General features: G+C 43.7%; 1 protein-coding gene across 1 annotated transcript in view; it reads right to left on the bottom strand.

Annotated features, from left to right (window-relative positions):
* The window catches only part of MTUS1 (microtubule associated scaffold protein 1), a 338,112-nt gene that overhangs the window by 150,836 nt on the left and 160,325 nt on the right, over positions 1-26,951 (bottom strand). The window contains exons 6-7 of the mRNA XM_082249360.1: positions 23,869-23,907; positions 13,076-13,098 (exon numbers count right to left, since the gene is read on the bottom strand). Coding sequence (XP_082105486.1) covers positions 13,076-13,098; positions 23,869-23,907 — 62 coding nt within the window. The remainder of the gene's footprint in view (positions 1-13,075; positions 13,099-23,868; positions 23,908-26,951) is intronic.

Genomic DNA, 26,951 nt, shown 5'->3' with positions numbered 1-26,951 from the left:
TTGTATGTGCCCAGAGTTTTTTTTGGTTAAGCACTTTGCACGATGAGTATGGCGTAGGTCCTCGGGCCTGCCCTGAAAGTCTTGGGAGGGGGTGGATATGGCCTTTTGGCTTAGTTCGCCCCCTCTCATGGGGTCTCCCTTCGGGGGAGCCCCACCTAGTACTCGGGGTGGGCTGTTTCGGCAGTCCCCCTGAAGAATGGGGTCCGCCCGGCTTCGGCTGGGTGGAGCAAAGTGAGTACCTCAGTGCCTGTCAGGAGCTTCGCGCCCCGGGGTATCAGGGTCAGGGCCCTTCCTCTTCGGAGGAGGGCCATGTGTACGCCTTGTGCACTTTGTGTGTCTCACGTTTGCGTGTGTGCACTTTTTTATGCACCGGGTGTTAAGTCTTTTGAGCGTGTTTCACAAACCACGGGCTTTAAAAAAAAAAATCTGAGTTTTGTGCTGCATTGCAATGTGGTGTTTCGTGTAAAGGCAGCTCACGATTTGAGGTTTTTAAGTAAAAGTTAAAAACCTCAAAAAAAAAAAAAAGTGCGTTATATGGCATAGAGAAGGATTATAAACCCTATTAGATAACTGTTTTTTGTGTCCCACAGAGGAGCAGTTAACAACACTTCCTGCGCGGAGGCACAAAATAAAATCTCTTAAAAGCGAATGGAATTCCAATGTCATATGAAGAGGTGGGAGGAGAGCGGCGTTCAGCACTCCTACATGAATTAATTCTGCAAACAGTAATTGCACTAATTATTCACTAAGACTAAAATGATCAGCAGAAACATTTTATGAGCTCAATAATTGTTTTACAGCAACAGATAATTTAAAAAAAACTGAAGGTGGTTTCACATAAAAACACTGCGGGAAAGGCATGTTCCGTGTACGTTTCCCACACCACAGGTGAATGCACTGCATTTGAGAGAGGATGTGGGTGCCAATTGTTATGGCACCTTGAAACGTATCTCGCAAATGCAGCACACTTCAGGGGAACTATATTGCATGGTACCACAGTACCATGCAGTTTGGTGCAGTGCTTTCTGAAATAGTAGTGCTTTTCTATGTTCCAGTGTTTTTTGCAGCCCATTTAAAGGAACTGGCTGCAAAACTTGACTGCGCAGGGACAGAGTCCATTCCAGGGTGAACCTGGCAGTGTATACTAGATTTATTTGTGGTTTGCGGTAAAAACACAGAACCACACAAGTGATGCAGATGCATTGATCTCCCCAGCCATGATACTGATAATAACCCATTAGAATTACACAGGTCGTTGGCTGCAAGAACAAATCCAATACTGGTTTTCCAGCATGGCCGTTAGACCGACTTCTGTTGAACAGAGAGGAGTACACATGTACGGCAATTCCGCTGAATTCTCTGAATTTCTGTACATTTGTACGGGGTTTAAGCAGCTGAATTTGACTTAATATCAGCATCATAAAGTTCCTGTAGAGCAGAGCTGTGGGAGGAAATGTTTGCAAGGTTTCCTAGACTCAACTCACATTTTCTTTTTAATTTCATTTGATGAATATTTCAAAACCCTTTACAAGACACATCAGGCAATTGGGAGTATTTAAGAAATTTAGAATGTCACTGCACTTCCTTCATTGGAATAGGTCAGACTGGTGGAAATACAGAAACTGAATGGCTTACTGTAAAACACTCAATGGCACAAATATCTATCTAAATGTTTGATATTAAATTTTTTTTTTTTAGGCATAAATCTGCAAAAAAAAAAAAATGATTAAGCTGCAAACTAGTTTAGATGAAAACTCACAGCAGAAAAGCTTGTCAGCATTTGATATACAAGGATAAAAATCAATCAAATGCAATCGGCAGTAACAGAGCGTGCTAAATGAACTGTCTTATTGAGATTTACTCGGGAGGAGGCTGGAGAGCTGGATAAGAATTCATTCAAGACAGAGCAGGCCTGACTGGCACAAGCAGAATCACCAAGAGGATGATGCCAGACAGATGTTTTCTGATTTGCATTATGTAGAGGACTGGGATTAGTAAAAGTTGTAGGTGCTCAGACAAACAGGTTAATGAAAATATGGAAAAGGTCATACTAGTACGCTGCTATTTAAAGTTTATGGCTGTTTGTAATTTTGCTGCGTTAAAACTAATAGGAAATAATCTCAACTTAGCGAGTTCAGAAAGCTGCACCAACCCTGATAACAAATGGATCCTGAACTAAGATTTATTGAAGCATTAAATCATTTATGGTAGCGAGGATAATGAAGTTCCATACTGCTAATGGAGGCTTAAGGCAAACCCAGAACAATCAAGTAAACCTGGGCAAGATTCGTTCCATGTATGGGCAGGCTGATTGTACCCAAATGGATTCATCAATCAATGACACACCCAGCCTGTCAGATTATTGCCAGCAATCAGTGTTCTCCTGGCCGGGATGGCTCCTCACCTCACAAGAGAATAGCTCCGCAGGAGGGATTCCCCCCATCAAAACTGACTTATGGGGGAATCCAGCGATTTTCTAAAAACAAAACACAACACAAACAAAACTGCTCCATCTATGGCCAGCTTAAGTTAGGCTGCATTCACACTTGCGCGTAGCGTTTTCGCGCGCCTTTTACCGCGATTTTAACCGCGATTTTCAGGCGTTTTTTTCTGGCGTTTTTGGAGGCAGGCATTGACATCAAAAACGCTGGTAATCAGCCCAAAAAGAAGCTCATGTACTTTTTTCAGCTACAGGCATTTTGCAAAACGCTCAGATGTGAACAGGGGCCATTTAAATGAATGGGGTTTTACTTGTTGGGCGTTTTGGAACGTTTTTTTTGAGCGTTTTTGGAGCTGAAAAACGCTCAAAAAACACCCAGGTGTGAATGGAGCCTTACAGATGACACTCCAACACCCCCATACACAGAATTGACAGAGCTAGGTTCCTGAGCGGTCAATCACCAGGGTCAAGCACTGTTACAGTTAGCCTTACAGGGTACAGCTTGCCATAAAGGGCTCCATCACTGAGGCACGGTGGTATGGCAAGGTATGTGCTCTTGTGTAAAGATTTACTTGACCTGGAAGCTGGATGAAGGACTTCGATAGCCTGACCTGACTTGCATTAAAGTCTTCTAAAATATTTAGCAACTTATGAAAGGTTTTTGCTTAGACTAAGTTCTAAAATGCAAATTCTGTAACCTTAGAAAAAAAAAAAAGTCTTGTGTGCGACTAAACAAATAGAACATCATTTTTAAAGTAAAATCAGGACAGGATTGAAAAAAAAAAAAAAAAATGATATACACCACGTCTAAAGATAGTAAATTGCTTTGCTCAGTCTAAAAAGACTTTCTGCAACCACTTTTTCAAGGTACATTTAGCATTTTAAAATGACACAAACTACAAAAGCGCAATAGTCACTTCAACAAAAGGAGTTTTAAATGAAAGGTAAACAAGTGGAGACAAAGTCGCTGGTGCAAACACTGAGTAACGTCCTTTTTTGTGGATACTTCAAAACGCATTCATTGATAAAGAGTAAAAGAAAAAAATATTGAAAGAAAAAAAAAGCAAAACGATCTCTTGTCAATGCTGCAAATCATTCACGGATGATATACTAGTAGTACGTTTCTTCTCGTTTGCAGTTCAATTATTGTAAACAAAAAATAAAATTACTGAAAGTGGTCATGCTCTATGATTCTGAATTAGCCAAAGGAATGACATTAAAGTAAGCCAGTGAGATACAGGTGGCTTTCTAGCATCCAAATGTCCCAGATTTCACCTTTACAGTGCCTGCCCCGCCAGGCTGGATACCTCTAAAATCCCTAACTTCTAGGATACAGGGGAAGCATGCATATTCCCTAACCCTAATCCATGCGCCTGAAGTCTGAGCAACCCAATGCCAAGTGCTGTTAGATGGCCAGAGCACTTACCCTATGTAAATACAGAATGGGTTGGTCAGTATTTTCAGAGGATGGGGGTTCCAGAGGGTGCAAGCTAGCACTGCAATTGTGGCACTACAGGGCGTGTGCCAATAGCAGTGCTTTCTTTTGCATCATTGTCATAGTTTTAGGTTTTTTAATTTGTCAATCATTTCTCAAGGCCAATTAAAGGGCCCAAATAAAAAATGTTAGGATTAAATGCATAGATAGGGTCTGAATTTAACAGAAGGTTCTCTGTATTGTCTAGTGACCTTAAACAATTTTCTGGCTGAGAATAGGTTTGGCCAAGAAGAGACCAAGAGAACTTGAAAGCGACAGTTTTTTTTTTTGTTTAGAAAAGTTTTGTAATGACAGCCCATGCCCTATGGATTCATGTGGTGTGTGGGTTTTACTCATGGTTAAACTTCAAAAACCTTTTCTCTATCAGTCATCACTTAAGATTTTTTAAAAAAAAATCCAAAATCATCAAACGTTGATTCCTTGTGATGATGCCAAATTGACAAATACAATTCCCTGCTCAAGTGATTGGCTCACTGAGATTGATCATGTGACTAACAGATAGGTCCTCCTCCTTAGCACACGGGAAATAAATAGTGACTGGAATATATAAAGGCCAGTTTTCAGAGCGGAAGCTGTGAAGTTTACTTTATTCCTTAGAAATATAGGTAATCAACCCCCAAAAAAGTAGAATTTAATTTTACAAAATAATTAAGTACCAAGAAAAACCTTAAAAAAAAAAGGTGTAATAGTCCTATACAGACTTGGCAGAACCATGCATGAAGCTAGAACTATAGTGACTGAAGAGCATCTGACATTTAACTGAATGACAGGTAGCAGAGTTTAGTATTCGAAGGAGCAGCGTTTACTCTGTAACTGGGGTAGAGAATTCAAGGCCCCAATAAACTACCTTTACCTTGGATACAAAGGGGTTCATCAGGATTAAAGGAATTGATTTGGAGATGGGTACCTTTACTTCTAAATTGTTTCCAAAGTTAACAGAAACAGAATTTTATCTGCTAAATGCAACAGAGAGCTCTGACTGTAGAAGAGATGTTCAGGTGAATTAAAGTGATTGTAAACAATCACCTTGCAAAATAACCCATTCAGTTTAAAATAAAATTAAAGGCAAAAAATGGATTTTTGTAAGAACTTACCGTAAAATCCTTTTCTCTTAAGCTCATTGACAGACGTAGTCTTCTTGATTCTCAAGAGCTGGGTTATGTTGTCTCCGCAGGAGTAGGACTAGGCAGAATGACAAAACGTTCTGGCTCCACCCTAGGGGGCAGTCCCTGAGGGTATATCCTCCCTCTCTCTGCTACAGGGAATCAGTTCTGTTTAAAGCAGTACAGAGAATTTAACCCAACCCAACTCAATGATAGAGGGGCGGGTACTACGTCTGTCAATGAGCTTAAGAGAAAAGGATTTTACGGTAAGTTCTTACAAAAATCCATTTTTCTCTATCGCTCATTGACAGACGTAGTCTTCTTGATTCTCAAGAGCTGGGACATCCAGAAGCAGTGCCACAAATGAGGGGTGGGATTGACAAAATCAAATCCAATCTAGTAGGCCCAACCGGTGCCAAACTAGAAGTTTTAAAGGCTCATTATAAACAAAGAATGAGACTAAAGAAAAATTTTCCAACGGAAAAAACCCTCGAGGTAGACCACTGGTCTCCTCAAATTGCGGCCTGCAAAACCTTGCGGCCAAATGAGGCATCAGACTATGCCATTACATCAACTTTAGAATGTTTAGAGAAGGTATGCACCGACGACCAGGTAGCCACCTTGCACACCTGGACCACTGACGCCTAATGGCGAAAGGCCCATGACGCACTAAGTGCCCGAGTGGAGTGCGCCTTAACAGGGAACGGGGGCTCCCGACCCTTAATAGAATAAGCCTGCACTACCATCTGTCTGATCCATCTGGAAATGGTCGCGGCAGATGCAGGCAACCCCTTTTTGGGTCCATCTGGGATCACAAAAAGTGAATCCGTCTTGCGAAACGAGTCTGTCGTTTTCAAGTATACCCTGATCGCCCGGACCACATCCAAGGAATGCAAAGCAAATTCCCGAGGATGACTGGGCTTAGGACACAGGGAAGGTAATACAATTTCTTCATTCAGATGAAATTCTGAAACCACTTTTGGTAGGAAGGATGGATTCGGACGAAGAACCACCTTATCTCTATGAACCACCAGATATGGTGAACGACAAGATAATGCGGCCAGCTCTGACACCCTGCGTGCAGAAGTAATAGCCACCAAGAAGGCCACCTTCTGGGACAACGTGGGTAGAGGAATCTCCCTAATATCTTCAAAGGGAGGTTTCTGAAGAACCGACAACACTAAATTAAGATCCCAGGGGGGTAACGGCGCGTGCACTGGCGGAGCCAGATGTCGCACCCCCTGGATGAAATTCCGCACCAAGGAATGAGTAGCCAAAGGCTTCTGAAAGAAGATGGCTAATGCTGAGACCTGACCCTTGATAGTACTCAAGGCCAGTTTCTGCTCAACCCCTTGTTGCAGAAAAGCCAATATTCGACTAATCGAATAAGACCGAGGACGGAACCCCAAAGGTTCACACCATGCAATGTAGGACTTCCATGTGCGATGATAAATCTTTCTGGAAGTCGCTTTCCTTGCTTCAACTAGAGTAGGAATAACTGAAGCTGACAAACCTTTGTCCTTCAGCACCTGGGTCTCAATAGCCAGGCCCTTAAAGCCAGCGATCGTAAAGCAGGATGGAAGATCGGTCCCTGAGACAGTAGATCCTCTCTGAGAGGAAGTCTCCACGGGACGTCCGCCACCAGTCTGACCATGTCGGCGTACCAAGCTTGACGAGGCCAGTCCGGAGCTACCAGGATTACTGGGATTCCTTCCTCCTCTACCCTGCGAAGAAGTCTTGGCAGTAACGCGAGAGGAGGGAAGGCATATATTAGCTGGTATTGCCCCCACGGGGCGATCAGTGCGTCTGCGGTTTCTGCTAGAGGATCGCGGGAGCGAGCCACGAATCTCTGAACTTTCCTGTTGAATCGTGATGCCAACAGATCCACATCCGGGGTGCCCCACCGTAGGCACAACTGGTGGAAAACGTCTGGATGGAGGGACCCCTGATCCAGGGTCTGACGGCTGAGATAATCTGCCTGCCAATTCTCCACCCCCGGAATGAACACCGCAGAGATTGCTGGAACAAATCGTTCCGCCCAGCGAAGAATGCAAGCCACTTCTTTGGCCGCTCGGACACTCTTGGTGCCCCCCTGGTGATTGACATAAGCCACGGCCGTGGCATTGTCCGACTGGATCCGAACCGGGCTGCCCTGGAGCTGCTCGGTCCAGTGAATCAGACAAAGTCTGATCGCTCTCAGTTCCAATACATTTATCGGTAATCTGGATTCTTCCGGGGACCAAAGTCCCTGGGCAGATAATTGACCGAGAATTCCTCCCCATCCGGATAGACTGGCATCCGTGGTCACTATCGTCCAATATATTGGCAGAAATGACTTTCCCTGGCTGAGCATTGGAGACCGAAGCCACCAAACCAGAGACTCTCTGGTCTGTTTGCTCAATCGTATCTGATTGTCCAGGGATTCCGGATTCCGATTTCATCTGAGGAGAATCTCTTGCTGAAGAATTCGGGTATGGGACTGGGCAAATGGGACTGCTTCGAATGAAGCCACCATCAACCCCAGAACCCTCATGCAAGTCCGAAGGGAAGACCAGCTGTTGGACAGTAACAACTGGACTGCTGATTGAATCTTTCGAAGTTTCCCTACCGGAAGAAACACTCTTGTCCTGACTGTGTCTAGAATTAGACCCAGATATTCGAGCCTCTGGGTGGGAACCAGAAAAGACTTTTGCTGGTTCACCAGCCACCCGAATTCCTGTAAAGAAATCATAGTAATTTCTATGTTTTGTAGCAAGGTCTGAGGAGACTCTGCATGAAGCAGAAGATCGTCTAGGTAACCTAGAATCGATATACCTCTTTGGCGCAGAAGTGCCAACATTGGGGCCAACACCTTTGTGAAGACCCGCGGAGCCGTGGCGAGACCGAAAGGTAACGCCACAAACTGATAGTGGTTCTCCTCTACGGAAAAGCGTAGAAAACGCTGATGTCCTGCGAAAATGGGAATGTGAAGATAGGCGTCCTTGATGTCTATGGACGCTAGGACATCCCCTGAATGCAGGAAGGCTGCTACCGTGCGAATGGACTCCATTCTGAATCTTCTTATGTTGACGAAAGAATTGAGTGCTCTTAAGTCCAGAATTGGACGCACTTTGCCCTCTTTCCTGGGTATTGTAAACAGGTTTGAATAAAACCCTTGAAACCGTTCTGTCCAAGGAACGTGGACTACCACTCCTTGTTGTAGTAGATCTGTGACTGCTCTCCGCAGATCTTCTAGATGATCCGGAGATAGTCGGATATTGGAAGGGAAGAATCGCGCCGGTGGGAGAGATCGAAACTCGATCTTGTACCCTGACTTTACGACTTCGCAAACCCATTTGTCCGGGATTCTGGAAAGCCATGGATCCGGGAACCGGCGAAGACGTCCCCCCACCCCAGTTATGGGTGGGGGCGCACCTTCAGGCTTTGGATGGTTTATCTTCAGGTCTGGAGGGGGCGGGCTTTTGCTTGCCCGACCAACGACCCCTGACGCCTCCTGTAGGAACCTTGGAGGACTTAGTTTTTTCACCCGCTGGACGAAAAAACCTCTTGTGAGCAGAAAAAGAAGGCCCTCGTCTTTGACGAGTTCCTCTACCTTTAAAATTTTGCGGTAAAAAGGTGCTTTTTCCACCGGCGAGATCCTTAATGATCTCATCTAAGTTGGCTCCAAATAGACGTTCTCCTGAAAAGGGGATATTAGCCAATGCTTTTTTGGAACCTTGGTCGGCTATCCAACCTTTTAGCCACAGTGTACGCCTGAGAACCACTGCTGAGACTGATGCTCGCGCCATTAATGGAGTGGCGTCTAACGCCGCATCACATACAAACTGTAACCCCTGTATCATTTGTTCCAACAAATCTGATACCGCCTGAGGGACTTCTTCTAAGTCCCGGCGTAACCACTTGGTCCATTCAGTTACAGCCTGCGAAACCAGACCAATAGCAATTATTGGCCTGAAAGCTGATCCAATCAAGGAAAACATGGTGCGAGACATAGCTTCTATCTTGCGATCCACTGGATCTTTAAAAGACGGAGCGTCTTCTAAAGGAATAACCGTGGCTTTATTCAATCTAGCAATTGGTGAATCCACCACAGGTGGTTCTGTCCATTTCTTAATAAGGGTTTCCTCAAACGGATAACGCCTGTCAATGCGTTTGGAAATATTAAAAGTGCGTTTTGGCAGACGCCATTCTTCATCGATTGGATTGCCAAAACATTTGGGCAATGGAAAAACCTTTGCCACTTTGATGCGCTTTTTAGTCCCAAAAGGGATCTCAGTTTCAGCTATTTCTGATGGAATACCCTGTAACCTTAAAGTCTCTTGAACAGATACAATGAGTGCGTTTACCAACGCTTCCTCTCGGGCTATGGCAGATGCCGAAACATCCTCCTCACTGTCTGAAGAGACAGGACCCGAGACACCAATACCAGATGAAGTACCTGCAACTGCAGAAATAGGCTCAGAGTCTGAATCCGAGGTTTCAGATAATAAGGGGTTAGGCGGGGGTCGCTTTCTTGCGCCCTGTCCCTGACAAGCCACTTCCACCCGGGACACAAAAGTTTCCATAATGGCTGACAAAGATTCAATTGTCAATGGGGTGCTGGAGGATCCCGCAGACCCCTCGAGGGGATCCGGAGGAGATACATGAGTGGCAGGGTCCATGTTAATACAGGACACTTTTGCCAGCAATAAACAAAAAAACTTTTTTTTTTTTTTTTTCTTTTTGTGTGTCTCCCCCTAGCGCAATAGCGCCCCTCAGAGTACCTGCTTCTCGATCCCAGAGAGAGAGAGAGGGACCCCCAAGGCTCACCAACCGATGCAGTGCAGTTTCCAACAAACTGCAGCCAGCGTCTGTCTTACACAGACTGGAAGGAGCTGTTTGCTTTTTCCCGGGCAGAAGGCGTGGCTCCGCCCCCTGTGTACGCCTTCCGGCGTTCCCAGCCCTCCACGAGGAAGCTGGGCTCACAAAACATGGCCGCCCCCATAGAAGAGACATAAGACTCCAAAAACATGGCGGCCGGCGTGACCTGAGGACATACATGCATTCGGTCTACGGCAAAATGGCGGCGGACCGCCGATATCGTCTTCCCAGCACATCCAGCTGCACTCTGCTGAGAGGTGACATATGGATCTACAGAGATACACTGCACATAAGGTAGGATTATACCTCCTATGTTTGCTGTAATGTTACAGTCTGCTGGGTAGAGTGTTAGCTCTTGAACCAAGTCCACTTCCCACAAACACATGCTGTATTACAAGGGGGACTTGTAAGTGTCAGATATATACTGACCATATATGGAGGGGCCCATAATATATACTGCCTCATAAATGAGGAAAAAAGGGAACGTTTTACTCACCATACCGAACCGACAGGCACCCTCTCTTCATAATACCCTCTCCACCGAGGTGGGGGTTTGTGGACGCCTCGACTCTCTGGTCCTGGCGTCCAAGCGAGCTTTTAACTCGCAAAGTCAGTCCCTTTACTGGGACTCCGTCGTGGCCGACTCAGCGCACTGGTCTGCACGCGCTTTTAGGCAGAAACCGGGGTGACCACTGGATCTCACATCCAGCCCGTCGCCCGGCCCCGCATACTTACTTGAATATGTCGCGGCCGACCAAGCGCAATGCCTGGTCTGCACGCGCTCGTAGGCCGGCTGGGGTGACCACAAGTGTCGCCCAGTCCGGCATTTTTGCTTGAAGATCTCACAGGAAAAAAACACTGGAGAAAACTACCTAAAAAATGTCTTTTTTTTTAAAGAAAAAAAGTCTTGCCAGGACCAAAAGATCCCAGCAAGGAACTTAGGTCCTTACTCCTGACTAGACAGAAAAAAACTGATTCCCTGTAGCAGAGAGAGGGAGGATATACCCTCAGGGACTGCCCCCTAGGGTGGAGCCAGAACGTTTTGTCATTCTGCCTAGTCCTACTCCTGCGGAGACAACATAACCCAGCTCTTGAGAATCAAGAAGACTACGTCTGTCAATGAGCGATAGAGAAACATTTGTGTATAGATTTATAAAAAACCACAACATTATAAATACATTTTTTCCCTTGCTTATAAGTGATCATATTCCCTCTGTTTTCAGCTGCATAAGAGCTGGGGAAAGGAGAAGCAACAGTACACTGATCTTCCCAGTGAATGGCTTTGCAGCAGGGGATGTGTCTGGACAAGTCTGGTCATTGGATAGCAGGCTGAGTTCCCAGTATAGCTAGAGAACTGACCACACAGTGTGTACTCCAGCTTAGTGTGGTCAGTTCTTAAAAGGAAATAAAAAGGGATTTTACATAAAGGAAGCAATACAAAAGAGAACTCGATACTCTCATACAATTACATGGTACAGCAGGCACATATCAGGAACATAACATGCTGAAGTAAACACTTTAAGGCCGGGCATAGACTGTTCAACTCTCAGCCAGTTCAGCAGGAAACGGTCGAGATTGAAACCATGTGTGGGCAGGCTGAATGTACCAAGTTGATCGATCAACTTGGGCACAACCAGCCTACTGGAATCACTTGCAATAGACACTGGCTTCCCCCGCCCACCCCCCTGCCAGAAGCAGACAATTGCTCACCAGCTCCCCCCCCCCCCCCGAAAATAAACTTACTAATTTATTTTTATTGACATGTGTCAGCTTCAACTTATGAAGCATTTTCAAGCATTTCCATATTGCCAATTGACCCAGAAGTTTATCTCAAAGTGTGAGGTGTTGCCATCAATAAGGTGTAGGGAAATAAAGCAGAAATCCAGCCCAAAAAAACAAGACAAAAATAAATGACCCAATTAAGGAAACAAAAAAAAACAACAATCAGTTGTTGCTGCATTACAGCACCAACTCCAGCTTTGCCATCACTTTAGTTTGTGTGGGCTTGGCCGAGGTGGAGATCATGATATCTGTCTGCCAGAGGAAGAACTTTATTCATTGATAAAATATAATGCTTCCTGTGACTGGCGTAGTGCTTAGCCTGACTTGAAGTCCCTGTACTGCTGCCAACACTATTTACAGGTCAGAGGCGCAACTAGAACCTTCAGGGCCCCGGTGCAAGAAACCATGAAGGGCCCCCCCCAGACCCCTGGCTGGGGCCCTTCCCTTAAAGCCTGGTGCTCGTCCCACTGATGCTGGGGCCCTTTACTTTCGTTTCAGGGCCCTTTATTACGGACCCCTTTACAAGTTCTGCAGTGGGCCCCCTTCCTGCTCTCTTAAGGTCTCCTCATGGTGGTGGAATGCCAGGGCCGGGTTGCAAGTGTGACCTTTGCAATCCTGGAAAGTTCACCCACTGGTGTCAGTAGTTTTTATTTTTTGATATTTTACTTGTATTATTTATTATTTTATTTTATTACAATGTCACTAATTATGACTCTCCATTCAGAAAAGGAAGGAGCTGGTAATTTACATATTTACCGACCCCTTCCTGGTTCTCTATTGTGACACATCCCCTGCAGCAGCCGACAGGAGAGGGGACCAGGGGAGCACACAGGGCCCCAGAGACAGCAGAACACAAGTGAACTGGATAGGAGGGGCGGCGGGGGCAGCATACAGAGGAACCAATCTCCTCCATCTTCCTCCTGCAGCTACAGGAGGAAAAAGGAGGACAGTGATTTCTCTACATGCTGCCCCTGCTACCCTTCCTATCCAGAGCCGCATAGGCCCCCTGGAGCATGGGGCTCGGTTGCAATTGTAACCCCTGTAGTTACGCCCCTGATACAGGTTATACAGTACTGACAACGGCCACATAAGTTAGTAAAGGAACTTGGTTGGGCCAAACTATTCAAAAGTGATAGTAAAGCTGAAGTTGGGCTTTATTTTTCAATCTAGAGATTTCCTCTGCAGTAATTTTTTTTCTGCCGCTAAATGTCCTCAATCTGATGGCCATCATTCAACGCTTTTCCACTGAGCCCAGGTCATCCCGGACTCTTACTGTGGCTGGTCAGTGAAACACCACAGTGATGAGATCCTCTCTACACTTGCTCATCCTATCCACAAGCTTTTCATCAGAACAAGGACAGATTGTACTAATAATGAGCCACTTCCTCCTCTCACCCTCAAATACTGTTCAACAGGGACTGCAAGAGATTATCAGGTCAAATTCAGTTACTTACACTGCTTGCAAATATTAGTACATTAGTGATTACTGGGCATGATTAATATATACTTTATTTCTTCCTAGATATTTGCTTTAATCGAGTGGTTGTATAGTCTTTTTTAAAAAAATAAAAAAACATGTTATACTTACCTCCTCTGTGCAGTTGGTTTTGCACAGAGCAAACTGGATCCTCCTCGTCTGGTCCCTCTTCAGCTCTTCTGGCCCCCCTCTCCCTTTGAGTGCCCCCCACAGCAAGCAGCTTGCTATGGGGGCACCTGAGCCGAATCACAGCTCTGTTTATCCATTCAGGCATGGAGCTGCGGTTCAGCCTCGCCCCTCTCTCCCCTGATTGGCAGCAGCGGGCGCCAATGGCACCGCTACGGTGTCTTAGCCAATGAGGGGAGTCCCGATGGCTGAGACAGTCGTGAACATCGCTGGATCGAGAGGGGGCTCAGGTAAGCATCAGGAGGGGCTGAGGGGGGCTGCTGCACAGAAGGGGTTTTATCTTAATGCATAGAATGCATTAAGATACAAAACCTTCTGACTTTACAACCCTTTTAAGATATGTAGCACTGCCCCCAAGGAGCTGCTGAGAATTGCTTTTTATTTTAGAACTGGGATGGGAGAAGGGATGAGTGAAATATTCCAACTATGAACAACTTGAGGACCACTAGCTGTAGTGTGTGCGGCAAGGCTGCGGATTCACCTTGCCACTGAAGTGAAGATAAGAATATGATCCTGTAATAATTTCTCATCAGAGTCCTAGCTTGGCACCCCCTTTCTCACTTGCTGTGTGTGCTAGCCCCTGTCCACTGACCCTCACCGGAGTGGTCCTATTCCTGGGCAGAACCCTGGCAAGCTTCCCAGTACTCACGGACACTAGGCCGACCACATGTGACCACCTTCCATACAAACAGGAGGAGAGACAGCCATCACCCTCCTCCTGGGACCTGGCTTTCCACCCAAAGTCCCACTGTCACATGTGCCTGTGGCTTTTATAACATATCCCAGGATGCACCACTGTTGTGCTAACCCACTGGGATAGTCATAAAAGCCTGTGTGTTACTGGCTGGGTTTCCTCCACTGTCCAACAGGCTCTCCTATTGGATACAGTGGGGACACTACCTCAGACCAGATAAATCACACATGGACACATGCAACGGGCAAAACAATCAATCAGGCTCCCCTGACAAGCTGCTAAGCTTTTATCCACCTAGCACCTTCCTAGGAGGATGCGACAGGTAGGGTTATGTTCAACAAATTAGAGGGGTTTAAGTGACAGGGTTAGATGAGGTTAATGGTAAAGGTTATCCTACCCATATTGTATATTAGGCAGTTTTAAGCAATTTCAACCACGAAAATAGACCAGAGGTAACCTACTAGCAATAGCTGTATTTTCAGAATTTCAAGGAAACTATTGGAAACTGAGCTATTTGTTCATTTTAGCTATCACAATGGTAAAGACTAAGTGAAATTCTCTGAAATCTTCCTCAAGTATTGCGGGCAACAGGATAAGGTTAAGGCAGGCCATAGATTATGCAATTTTCTTTCCTTCCACCACAGATAAAACAGTGTTGGTGGGGGAATTCTTCCTGCAGCTCTATAGTTTTCTGCTGGTGGGAAGCCATTCTTTCCAGCAGAACACAGTGATTAGTGTTCCGTGCCATAGCTGGTGGCAGTCATCATTTGAGAAAAGCCTTGTTCACAACCAGGTAGCCCATACATGGATCAAAATTTGGCTGATCCCTGCTGAACCAGCCACATTTCGATCCATGTATGGCCGGCTTAACTAATAGGCTACCAATGCAAATTAAATTTTGATTTTACAATGTCCTTTAGGTCTACCGGCAACTATATAGCATCTGCTTAACCAGATACAAATATCAGATTTTTAAGTCACATTATATGGTTTTGGAAAATCTAGAAGATGATCTAACCATTACAACATGTATGAAAGCTACAACGGTCTATATGCTGGCACGGTTATGAGAACAAAACATTGCCATATATAGTTTCCATGTGTAGCAGATAAACAGATGACTACATATGTAAACCCTGTTTCTACATTCATCCAATGCTGAATGTTGGTTTTCAGAACTCCAAAAAACTGCATGGAGCCAAAAAATTTTTTATAAAGTGCTTTGAAATGCCCTAACCTTAAAATATTTCATGACCTTAGCACTTTAACTTGCTCAAAACAGACCCTGTAAACTGAACCCCCAACCCTCAAATATAAAGAGAACTTGAATCGAGGTACTGGGCTTAAAAAAAGGTAAGCAAATGGTGAACTACTCACCAGTATAGGGTATTGGCACCCCGAGGCGGATTCTATATTCAGTAATCAGTGCAAAAAAAATATGCACGGTCACTGTACTGACACTATCAGGGGCGATCAAAGGGTTAAATCCCTAGGGAGTGCTTTCTAAGTGTGTGTGCGCACACACAGGATTTCCATCTTCCCTTGTCACAGAACAGCGATCTAGCTTGTTCACATAAGCAGACCGCTGGTCTGCCTCTCTCAGGAACTATCGGCGGGTCCTGGAAATAACAGGCGACGTACAGGTACAAGATTTTGCCTGTAGGAGCTGCCGCCCCGCAGTTTATGTATGTTGGGCAGTCAGCAACTGGTTAATGAAACTGTACTAAGTTGTATTAAAAAGTCAGGAGCTTACCAGGACCACCAAAAATGATAGTCTTCAGCCAGGTACACACGATGAGAAGATCAGACGAATGATCCTTTTTTTGCATCCTAGTCTATCGAAAACTTAAAAATCTCGTACGACAGAATACGTAGTTGGAACTGATTTAATTTGTTGTACTGTATTGTATTCTTTCAATTCTGAGCACGCATGGTCTTGCTCTTTAGATTTTTTTTGGACAAAAACTGTACGGATTAAATGAAAATCATACGAGAAAAAAAATTCATTCATGTCCTCTTTTTGAATGATCGATCGTGATTGGCTCTCGAAAGCTGTATACCAACAATCAGTCTATTGTACGATCACTTTGAAAGAGGTATTTTCATCCGATTTTCTGATCATGTGTAATAGGCTTTAGATGACCACTGTTTATTGCTGTTCACCAGTCCATTGGCTACTTCTGTCCTATCCTTTGGTTTGTCTCATCCTTAGACAGCATTCCCTCCAACATTTAAAACTGAAGATGTTTAAACCACCTATGTAGTTACAATTTGACATTTAATGTACACTGTATATACAAGTCTCTATTCATTCTAAAATAAAAGTAAATATCTTTAGCCGTTTTAAATCCTGTTTAATGCTGGCAGTTTTTTTTTTTTATCTAACTTGAAGTCATGCGATTTATATCTTCGTTGCTCTATAATACACAAAAGGATGACAGATCCATTTGTTCACAGAAGATGTAATCATGAAAACTACCCTAAGGGGCAGGAATACTGCTTTCAGACAGCATAATTCATTGCACTTATTGAACGCCTGCTTTCCATGCACGATTGAAACCTGCACAAAGCATAGGTTCCTACCATTATATAAGAAAATTAAACAGCTATTCCAAGAATCAAGATTATTAACTTCCTACAGGAAGTCAGCGTAATGTCTCAGGGACACACAATGCTATTAATGTTCCAGCCAGCTACTTGATGGCGTTATATAATGGGAACAAAAGATTACCATACATTTTGATTATATATATATATATATATATATATATATATATATATATATATATATATATATATATATATATATATATATATATATATATATATATAGTTCCCATGTGTGGCAGATAAAAAGATGAATACAAATGTAAATACGGTTTCTTCATCCACCCAATGCTGCATATGTCGGTCTTCAGAAAAGATACCTGCATGGAGCATTTTGGGGCAAAAAAAAAAAAAAAACTAACATCCTGACTGCGAACCCTAAAATATTTCATGACCTTAGAACCTACCCTGCCAAAAACTGTGCATGGGTGGCTAATCTGTAGCCATCCAGCTGTTACAGAACTACAAGTCCCAAGAGGCATTGCAAGGCTGACAGTTATAAGCATGACTCCCAAAGATAGAGGCCTGATGGGACTTGAGTGCTCAACCGGTAGCCCTCCAGCTGTTGCAGAACTACATCTTAACCTTTAGGCTGGCCATAGGCGGTTCGAATCTTGGCCAGTTCAGCAGGAACCAGCTGAGATTCAAACCGTGTATGGGTAAGCTGAATGTGCCAAGTTGATCAATCAACTTGGGTACAACCACCATGCCGAGTTTTACCTGCAATAGCTGCTAGCAATAATCACTGTATTCTTCTGGCGGGGACAGCTTCCCCTGCTAGGGGACAATGGCCTGGAAGCAGATTCCTGCATCAACATGGATTCTGTTAATGGGGTAATCAAGCAAATTTACTTTGTGTATGGCTGGCCTTAACCTCCCCTGATTTAAACCCAACCTTTAAAGTTAAAGAGGATCTTAACCCGAGATATTGTGCCCAAAAAAAGGCAAACAAATGGTAAACTACTAACCAGAATTGTGTATAGGTGCCGTCAAGCTGATCTTTTCCCCATTATTACATTATCATACCTTGTTCTGCACGGGGTTTCTGATGGCCATCTTGGTAGAGGTAGAGCTGTCTATTCTGATGGTACCTCCTGATGACTTATTTTCAAAAAGCAGCAGGAGATGCGGAAAGCGCAGATACACAGAAAGAATAATGCAGAAGCAGGGAGATCCTGACACTCTGGGCATTCTAGAACAGTTTCCTTTCCACCAAAAAACTGCGATAAGCAGTGGCATCGCCATGGACAGTTCGTTGAACAATCTTTAGAAATCTGCTAGCGGGCAGGTGAGCAGCTTTTTTTTTGTAGAGGAGAGTGTCTTCTGCAATAAAATCCTACCTTCTGGCACATTTTAGTTCTGTACATAAAATTCTGCTACAATTAACTTATTTTTATCTGGTCTGCAAATTAAAGGAAATTCAAAAAGCAGTTTCTGCTGTACTGATCTAACCCACCCTCCCCATGTAAGTGTAAAATACTTTGTCTTACACTAATGGTTCGTACACACTAAGAAAAATCGGGTGAACATTTTGGACCAAAGAATTTTCATACGATTTTCGTATAGTGTGTACATAACTTTCTACAGAATTGCACAGAAAAGAAAGACTGCGCATGATCAGAAAACAAACAAAAAAGCCTTTGTCGTACGAAAATTTTCTTACAAATGTTCGTACGAATGTTTGTTGATCGGTTCCGATTTGCTGTGAAATGAGGAAAATCGGACAATCGTTCGCCCAATTTTCTTATAATGTGTACCCCACTTTAGCTGCACAGCTTGATCTGTTAAAGGAAGTTGAAAAACAGAAGAAAAGGTAAAAAAAAAGTTGTTACAGGGGGAACTCAAAAACAAAGTGGGCTTTGTGAATGCTTGTGGAAGACCATCATATAGATGTCATTTATTTGACCTTAAATACCACTTTAACACAAACTATCAACTAACGGAATAAAGCTGATCTCTAGGCAGATATAGGACAAATGTGGGTGTGTAATCAATAATACAATATTAAATGCATTGTTTAACTGCAAGCACTTGATTTTGAGCCGCTACAAGCATAATGCAGTCCCTCTACACCATGGCTGGGGTGCAGGAGAGGGAAGCAGAAGAAACGGATTAGTTCAGATGCTAAACAAGAAGCAAGCTGATAGAAAAAGCAAAGTGACAGACGTGCTCATCACTGGGAAGCTTCTCATTTTCTTGTGCTTTAACAGGCTGGGGTGAGTCCTGAAAGACCTGGGCTCAGAGGTGGTGGGTTGAATAATACTGGCCACCAAATTGAGGATGTCTAGGAGCAGACAAGTCCACAGGCAATAGCTCTATAAAACGAATAGCGCAGCAAAAAGCTGGTATATTTTACGCTTACAAATTATTGCTGCCATAGCCATTTTTGCATTATTTTGCACACATTTTAGGCCTGAAGGTTATGAAAAACTCCCCAAAACATTTTCTGAAAGCAGACACCCTAGAGAATAAAATAGTGGTAGTGCCAAATGTCATGACATGTTACAGGATAGTAGCGCAAAGGCTTACAAAACGCAAAATTTCAGTAAAAAAGTTCACTAAAGGTGATTTTAAAGCAAATGCAATATATTACCCAATTTTTGCCAATATACACTGAACAAAATTATAAATGCAACACTTGTTTTTGCCTCTATTTTCCATGAGCTTAACTCAAAGATCTGAGACTTTTCCCATGTACACAAGAGGCCTATTTCTATCAAATCTGTAAATCTGTTAAGCCCCTTTCACACTATCCGTCCGTCGGATTCCGTTTTTCTCAGCGGGGGATCGAGCCGCCGATCCTCCGCTGAGCAGGATGACGACAGCTGTGTCTCCGCACTGTGTGCAGAGAGACAGCTGTCAGTTCCCCATGCATCTCTATGGGGGAAATCGGATGGGAACGGACCGTCTGTCCGTTCTCATCCGATCCCATCCGATCCGCTGGACAGATGGAAAATAGGGTTTCCATCCGTCCAGATTTGACGGATCAGATGTCAGCGGACATGTCTCCGCTGCCATCCGATGCCCCATAGGAATGCATGGGGGGACCGTTCAGATCCGCCAAAAAAACGAACAGGCTGATCTGAACGGTCCGCCTGTGTGAAAGGGGCCTTAGTGAGCACTCCTCCTTTGCCGAGATAATCCATCCACCTCACAGGTGTGGCATATCAAGATGCTGATTAGACAGCATGATTATTGCACAGGCTGGCCACAATAAAAGGCTATTCTAAAATGTGCAGTTTTATCATACAGCACAATGCCACAGATGTAGCAAGTTTTGAGGGAGCGTGCAATTGGCATGCTAACTGCAGGAATGTCCAGCAGAGCTGTTGCCCGTGAATTGAATGTTTATTTCTCTACCATTACCCGTTAAGGCGTTTCAGAGAATTTGGCAGTACATCCAACCAGCCTCACAACCGCAGACCACGTGTAACCACACCATCCCAGGACCTCCACATCCAGCATCTTCACCTCCAAGATCATCTGAGACAAACCAACCCGACAGCTGCTGCAACAATGGGTTTGAATAACCAAAGATTTTCTGCACAAACGGTCAGAAACTGTCTCAGGGAAGCTCATCTGCATGCTCGTCGTCCTCATCGGGGTCTCAACCTGACCGCAGTTCATAGTCGTAACCAACTTGAGGGGGCAAATGCTTACATTCGATGGCGTCTGGCACTTTGGAGAGGTGATCTCTTCATGGATGAATCCCAATTTTTACTGTACAGGGCAGATGGCAGACAGCGTGTATGGCGTTGTGTGAGTTAGCATTTTGCAGATGTCAACGTTGTGGATCGAGTGGCCCATGGTGGTGGTGGGGTTATGGACAAATGAACACAGGTGCATTTTAGTGATGGAATTTTGACTGCACAGAGATACTGTGACAAGATCCTGAGGCCCATTGTTGTGCCATTTATCAATGACCATCACCTCATGTTGCAGGATGATAATGCACGGCCCCATGTCGCAAGGATCTGTACACAACTCCTGGAAGCTGAAAACATCCCAGTTCGTGCATGGCCAGCATACTCACCGGACATGTCACCCATTGAGCATGTTTGGGATGCTGCGGATCAGTGTATATGACAGCGTGTTCCAGGTCCTGCCAATATCCAGCAACTTCTCACAGCCATTGAAGGAGTGGACCAACATTCCACAATCAACAACCTGATCAACTCTAAGTTAAGGAGAGGTGTTGCAATGCGTGAGACAAATGGTGGTCACCAGATACTGGACTGGTTTTTGGACCCCCACAATACAGTAAAACTGCACATTTTAGAGTGACCTTTATTGTGACAAGCTTTAAAATGAATGCTGCCATGAAATGGTGACACACGTCGGTACCTTGTATTTTCCATTGACGGCACTTTAAAAAAAAAAACTCTACAGGCCATGAATAATGGGCCTAGAAATGCTCTCACTCTGGCGTTGACAATAATATGTAGCATATTTAGTGCAAATTAATGTTTTGTGAGTAGGCACCCCGATACATGCATTTACTTTCGTGCGTGCGTGTATGTGGTGGTGGGTGGCAGATTTTAAGTGCTTGGGTGTAAACTTACATTTTTTACATTATTTTTTTTCCTTTTACAAAATTTTTCCCCCATCTCATTGTGATGCATTTTTGGTGAAAGATTCCTGATGCTTTACTTGTCCTCCAAAGAAAATTATGGCATGCAGATTGCATTTCATTAGCTTCTTCACCAGCCATAATGGTTAAAGTGACACCGAGACTTGGAAGTTTTCTGACGTTTTACACATTGCTTGCATGTCAGTAACAGAAAAGGGAGATCGGTGATGGAATATCCCTTCCCCTCTATTCGAGGGCACCCACAATGCCATTTTCGAGCTTTCAGATGGTTGCCAAGCCTGGTGTGCTCACACAGGGAGAGAGAAGACTGAAAGTTGGGGGGGAGGTGTTTGGAAGCAATGAGGTGGCGGCAGAGCCGCCAGACTGCCTCCATTGACAGCTGACAGTGGATTTGTCAGATTTACATGCACTGTGTGGGAGGGTGCAAAACCCTCCAGCCACATTTCAACGGCAGTAAAAGCGATAATGGCCTATCCATTTTTATCTTATTTTTGGCTGGAGTTCTGCTTTAAATTACCTTGCCTATTAACATTTAAAACAAGGTTATATACCATCAGGATACAGTTAAGCCACTTTCCATAAAAAAGAAAAAAAAAAAAAAAGTGTACAAAGCGTATTCACGTCATACCTATAAAGCTCTAAGCTTAGGCAGAGACGCTAGCTCAATATTTAGGAGACGTTAATCTTGCCAACACAGGTCAGGGACCCTCAATTATGAATAATGCGATGGATGAAATTTACATGTGAAAATGGCTTCCCCCATATTCTGACAGATCGGCATTCTTGTGAAATTGGTAATAGGATAGGAGATCACACATTTATAATGTTCACATATTACATGATACATTGGCTTTCATTGTCATGCTATAATTATTCTAATCCAGCTAATTTTCCCTCAAGGAGTATAGACCTGAAGAAAAATATGAAAAATACAGCTGGATTAATGAGAAATTGCAGATTAACCAGCTGCCCACTTGATTATTTATGTAGCAAGAAAATGAGAATCCCAGATCAAGATCTCATCCATTCCCCTATAACACACAAACTTTTAGGCTGCTTTTAGATTGATGCGGTGCAGTTTGAGCACACCGTGGGAGCAGTGCAGTGTTCCCATAGGTCTGGTGTGGGTTCGCTGCACATTCCCATAGTGTTCTATTAGCTTCTGTGGTTTTGGTGTTCTTTCGAAAAGCGCACTTCAAGTGCAGCATGCGAGCATTTGGAAGCGCTTTCAGAAAGCACACCAAAAGTACAGTCCCTAACAAAACTCGATTGGAAAGCGCAGCTAATCCGCACCAAACCCCCAGGTACACTGCGCTGCTCCCACGCTGCGGTCAAACCGCACTACATCAGTCTGAAAGCAGTCTTATGGGTTAAGGTTGGGTTTAGGGGACATTTCACATCAACCTTAAATGTTAACTCCACTACTCCCTACTTTGGATGTATCATGTGCAAGTGGACTTCTACCACATACAAACTGGATCCCCCACTCAAAAAGTGGCTTCCTGCTCCTTGCTTTGGTTCCATTTAGGTGTAACCCAAACCTCCAGTTTACCAGCAATGCACAACACAATGCAATACAAATCGTAAAAAAAAAAAAAAAACAACACATAAGTGTACACTAACCTAACCTCTAGATTTCAGTATGTGTAGCATCATGCCTCACTGTGTACAGTACTGTTTTCTTATCAAATGTTTACGAATTGTGTTACAAGTTTCTTATCTGGAGATCCTGCCAGTAAAAGCACTTCCCACCGGAGGCTGACAAACCCAAGTCATTGCCTTATTAGCTGCACCATTGTCAGCCTGCCTTCAAGTTGCCCACGGACTGCATATCAGGCCTATCAGATAGGAAACCAACTGAAGCCTCACTTCACACTATGTAGTGTGTCACTCGTACGCACATTTCCACACAGTTTTTTTCGCACATAAGGCAGCCTGTTCATTTCAAATCCTACATGTAGTAAACACAGCATAGAAGCTCAAGTACCTTTGAACTTTCAAAATTTCTAACCATGCATCTTGCTGCTTGGTTTTTAGCATACAAAGCCACGTGTCTTGCTCGTCACATCTAGGATGCCATTAAAAACGAATGGTAATGCAACATGCGTTTTTTTGAACGATTTGTGAAAAGGGTTCACATGCTACTGCAGTCTCAAATCTCTCTTCACTGAGCTCTGCTGACTAAATTAAGTTCTGCGCCCACTTTGACAGCTCAGACAAGCTTATAAATTCTGGAATTTGAATGATGTAAGACTGCAGATAGACAGATACAACTTATGTAGGAAGATTGGTTTCATTTCTGTGTGTCAGCTGAGGATAGCCTCTTCACTGGGTAAATGTATGGGTAAATGTAAGGGTTTACAACCACTAAGTCAGTTACTTTAAAAATCATCCTACATCATCATCTCAGTGTGGATGTCAGTAGGAAGTTCTGTAATGCTGTCACATATGCAGTATCTTGTAGGACACAGACCCAAGGACAGTTATTGATATCACAAAGAGGCAAAACAATAAATGTGCACAGATCTAGAGCCTGTGCAAATAAACAATTTATATTAGTGTACTGGCCACAGAAGTGAGGAAAGCACTTCTGTATAAAGCTTCTATAATAAAAGAAAAATTTGAAAACAAACCTGATACAGCATTTTTAATTCCCTGGAGCCCATAGGAACCTGCAATACAACAGATTGATCAGTTCGCTGCATTATAGAAAATGTTTACTTTGCAAGATTAAAAAATGATTGCTTAAAGTCTAAGAACCCGTTCACAATGGGGCGACTTGTCAGGCGACCTGGTCGCCTAAAAAGTCGCCTGCCATAGAGTAGCACAGGACCCGTTCTAATAGGAGCGACACAAGTCGCTCCGACTTAGAAAAAGGGTCCTGAGCTTCTTTGGGGCGACCTGGAGCGACCTGCATTGACAGCTTGCACTGCGACTTCACAGGTCGCCCCGGCAAGTCGGGTCGCGCCTATGTGAACCGGTTCTAAAGCCTCATGCACATGAGTGTAAAACAATGTGGCTTTTATAGGCGCCAGCATATTTAAGACTTTCCACGTAGTTCAGTGTTATAGGTTAAGTGGCCATGTGCATTGGATGTTCAGATAGATATTCTAATTGCCCCAAAACTGCATTTGAAGAGGAGCTTATGAGTATAATTTACGTGTGCGTATACACATGTAAGCTTATTTTAGTGGCTAGAATACATGAAAATTCTATAACGCAATAAAGTGCACTATATATATATATATATACACATACACACACATACATACACATACATACACACACACACATATATATATATATATATATATATATATATACAGTGCCCTGTGAAAGTATTCGGCCCCCTTGAACTTTGCGACCTTTTGCCACATTTCAGGCTTCAAACAAAGATATAAAACTGTAGTTTTTTGTGAAGAACCAACAAGTGGGACACAATCATGAAGTGGAACAAAATTTATTGGATATTTCAAAACTTTAACAAATAAAAAACTGAAAAATTGGGCGTGCAAAATTATTCAGCCCCCTTAAGTTAATAATTTGTAGTGCCACCTTTTGCTGCGATTACAGCTGTAAGTCGCTTGGGGTAGGTCTCTATCAGTTTTGCACATTGAGAGACTGAAATTTTTGCCCATTCCTCCTTGCAAAACAGCTCGAGCTCAGTGAGGTTGGATGAAGAGTGTTTGTGAACAACAGTTTTCAGTTCTTTCCACAGATTCTCGATTGGATTCAGGTCTGGACTTTGACTTGGCCATTCTAACACCTGGATATGTTTATTTGTGAACCATTCCATTGTAGATTTTGCTTTACGTTTTGGATCATTGTCTTGTTGGAAGACAAATCTCCGTCCCAGTCTCAGGTCTCTTGCAGACTCCATCAGGTTTTCTTACAGAATGGTCCTGTATTTGGCTCCATCCATCTTCCCATCAATTTTAACCATCTTCCCTGTCCCTGCTGAAGAAAAGCAGGCCCAAACCATGATGCTGCCACCACCATATTTGACAGTGGGGATGGTGTGTTCAGGGTGATGAGCTGTGTTGCTTTTACTCCAAACATAACGCTTTGCATTGTTGCCAAAAAGTTTGATTTTGGTTTCATCTGACCAGAGCACCTTCTTCCACATGTTTGGTGTGTCTCCCAGGTGGCTTGTGGCAAACTTTAAACGACACTTTTTATGGCTTTCCTCTTGCCACTCTTCCATAGAAAAGGCCAGATTTGTGCAGTATACGACTGATTGTTGTCCTATGGACAGAGTCTCCCAACTCAGCTGTAGATCTCCGCAGTTCATCCAGAGTGATCATGGACATCTTGGCTGCATCTCTGATCAGTCTTCTCCTTGTATGAGCTGAAAGTTTAGAGGGATGGCCAGGTCTTCGTAGATTTGCAGTGGTCTGATACTCCTTCCATTTCAATATTATCGCTTGCACAGTGCGCCTTGGGATGTTTAAAGCTTGGGAAATCTTTTTGTATCCAAATCCGGCTTTAAACTTCTCCACAACAGTATCTCGGACCTCCCTGGTGTGTTCCTTGTTCTTCATGATGCTCTCTGCGCTTTAAATGGACCCCTGAGACTATCACAGTGCAGGTGCATTTATACGGAGACTTGATTACACACAGGTGGATTCTATTTATCATCATTAGTCATTTAGGTCAACATTGGATCAGAGATCCTCACTGAACTTCTGGAGAGAGTTTGCTGCACTGAAAGTAAAGGGGCTGAATAATTTTGCACGCCAAATTTTTCAGTTTATTTGTTAAAGTTTGAAATATCCAATAAATTTCGTTGCACTTCATGATTGTGTCCCACTTGTTGATTCTTCACAAAAAATTAGGTTAATATCTTTATGTTTGAAGCCTGAAACGTGGCAAAAGGTCGCAAAGTTCAAGGGGGCCGTATACTTTCGCAAGGCACTGTGTGTGTATATTATATATACATACACACACACACACACACACACACACACACAATGTTCTCACTCACTCAAAAGTGAAACATGTAAAAAAAACAAATTATCAATTTGTTTAAATGTGATAAGCACCCGATTAAAAAAAAAAAAAAAAAAAAACACACAAACATTAGGGGCCTTTCACACGAATGGTCTGCTTGGTGCACTCTGCTTTGCTCAGCGGGGGATTCCTCTGCTGATCAGGCAGATTACAGGTCCGTCTCTGTTCACTGTGCAGAGCGGAGACGGACAGAGTCCTGCCCTCCCCTATGGGGAAATCAGGTGTAAACAGACCGCCTGTCAGTTTTCACCCAATCTTATCCAATCCTCAAGACAGATGGAAAATAGGGTCACTATCCGTCTGGATCTGGCAGGCAGGCAAGATCGGATAACGGCGGGTGCCAGCGGACATGTCACCGCTGACATCCACTGCTCCATAGGGGTGAAAGGAGGGTCCGATCAGGTCCGCCTGAAAAACTGACAGGCAGACCTGATTGGACTGCCCGTGTGAAAGAACCAAAAGTGAAACCAAAATCCAGCCAATGTGTCCCTTATACAGTACTTACATACATAGTATAACTACAATATATAAACAAAATAACAAAAAATTGTAGCGCTACCAATTCCAAACCTAAGAGGTGTTTGTGAACTTCCTCCTAATAGGTTATAGCTCCCTTTAGGCTCCATGTACACGGGACGTTTGAACACCTCTCCTGAATGCTGGAACTTGACAGCTAGTAACCAACGGTAAAAACATCAGTTTTGCC

Source organism: Pelophylax lessonae (genome assembly GCF_965119305.1).
Source record: "Pelophylax lessonae genome assembly, chromosome: 1".
Taxonomy (NCBI): domain Eukaryota; kingdom Metazoa; phylum Chordata; class Amphibia; order Anura; family Ranidae; genus Pelophylax; species Pelophylax lessonae.
Note: the sequence above shows the minus strand (reverse complement) of the source record. Positions and strands in the feature narration are given on the sequence as shown.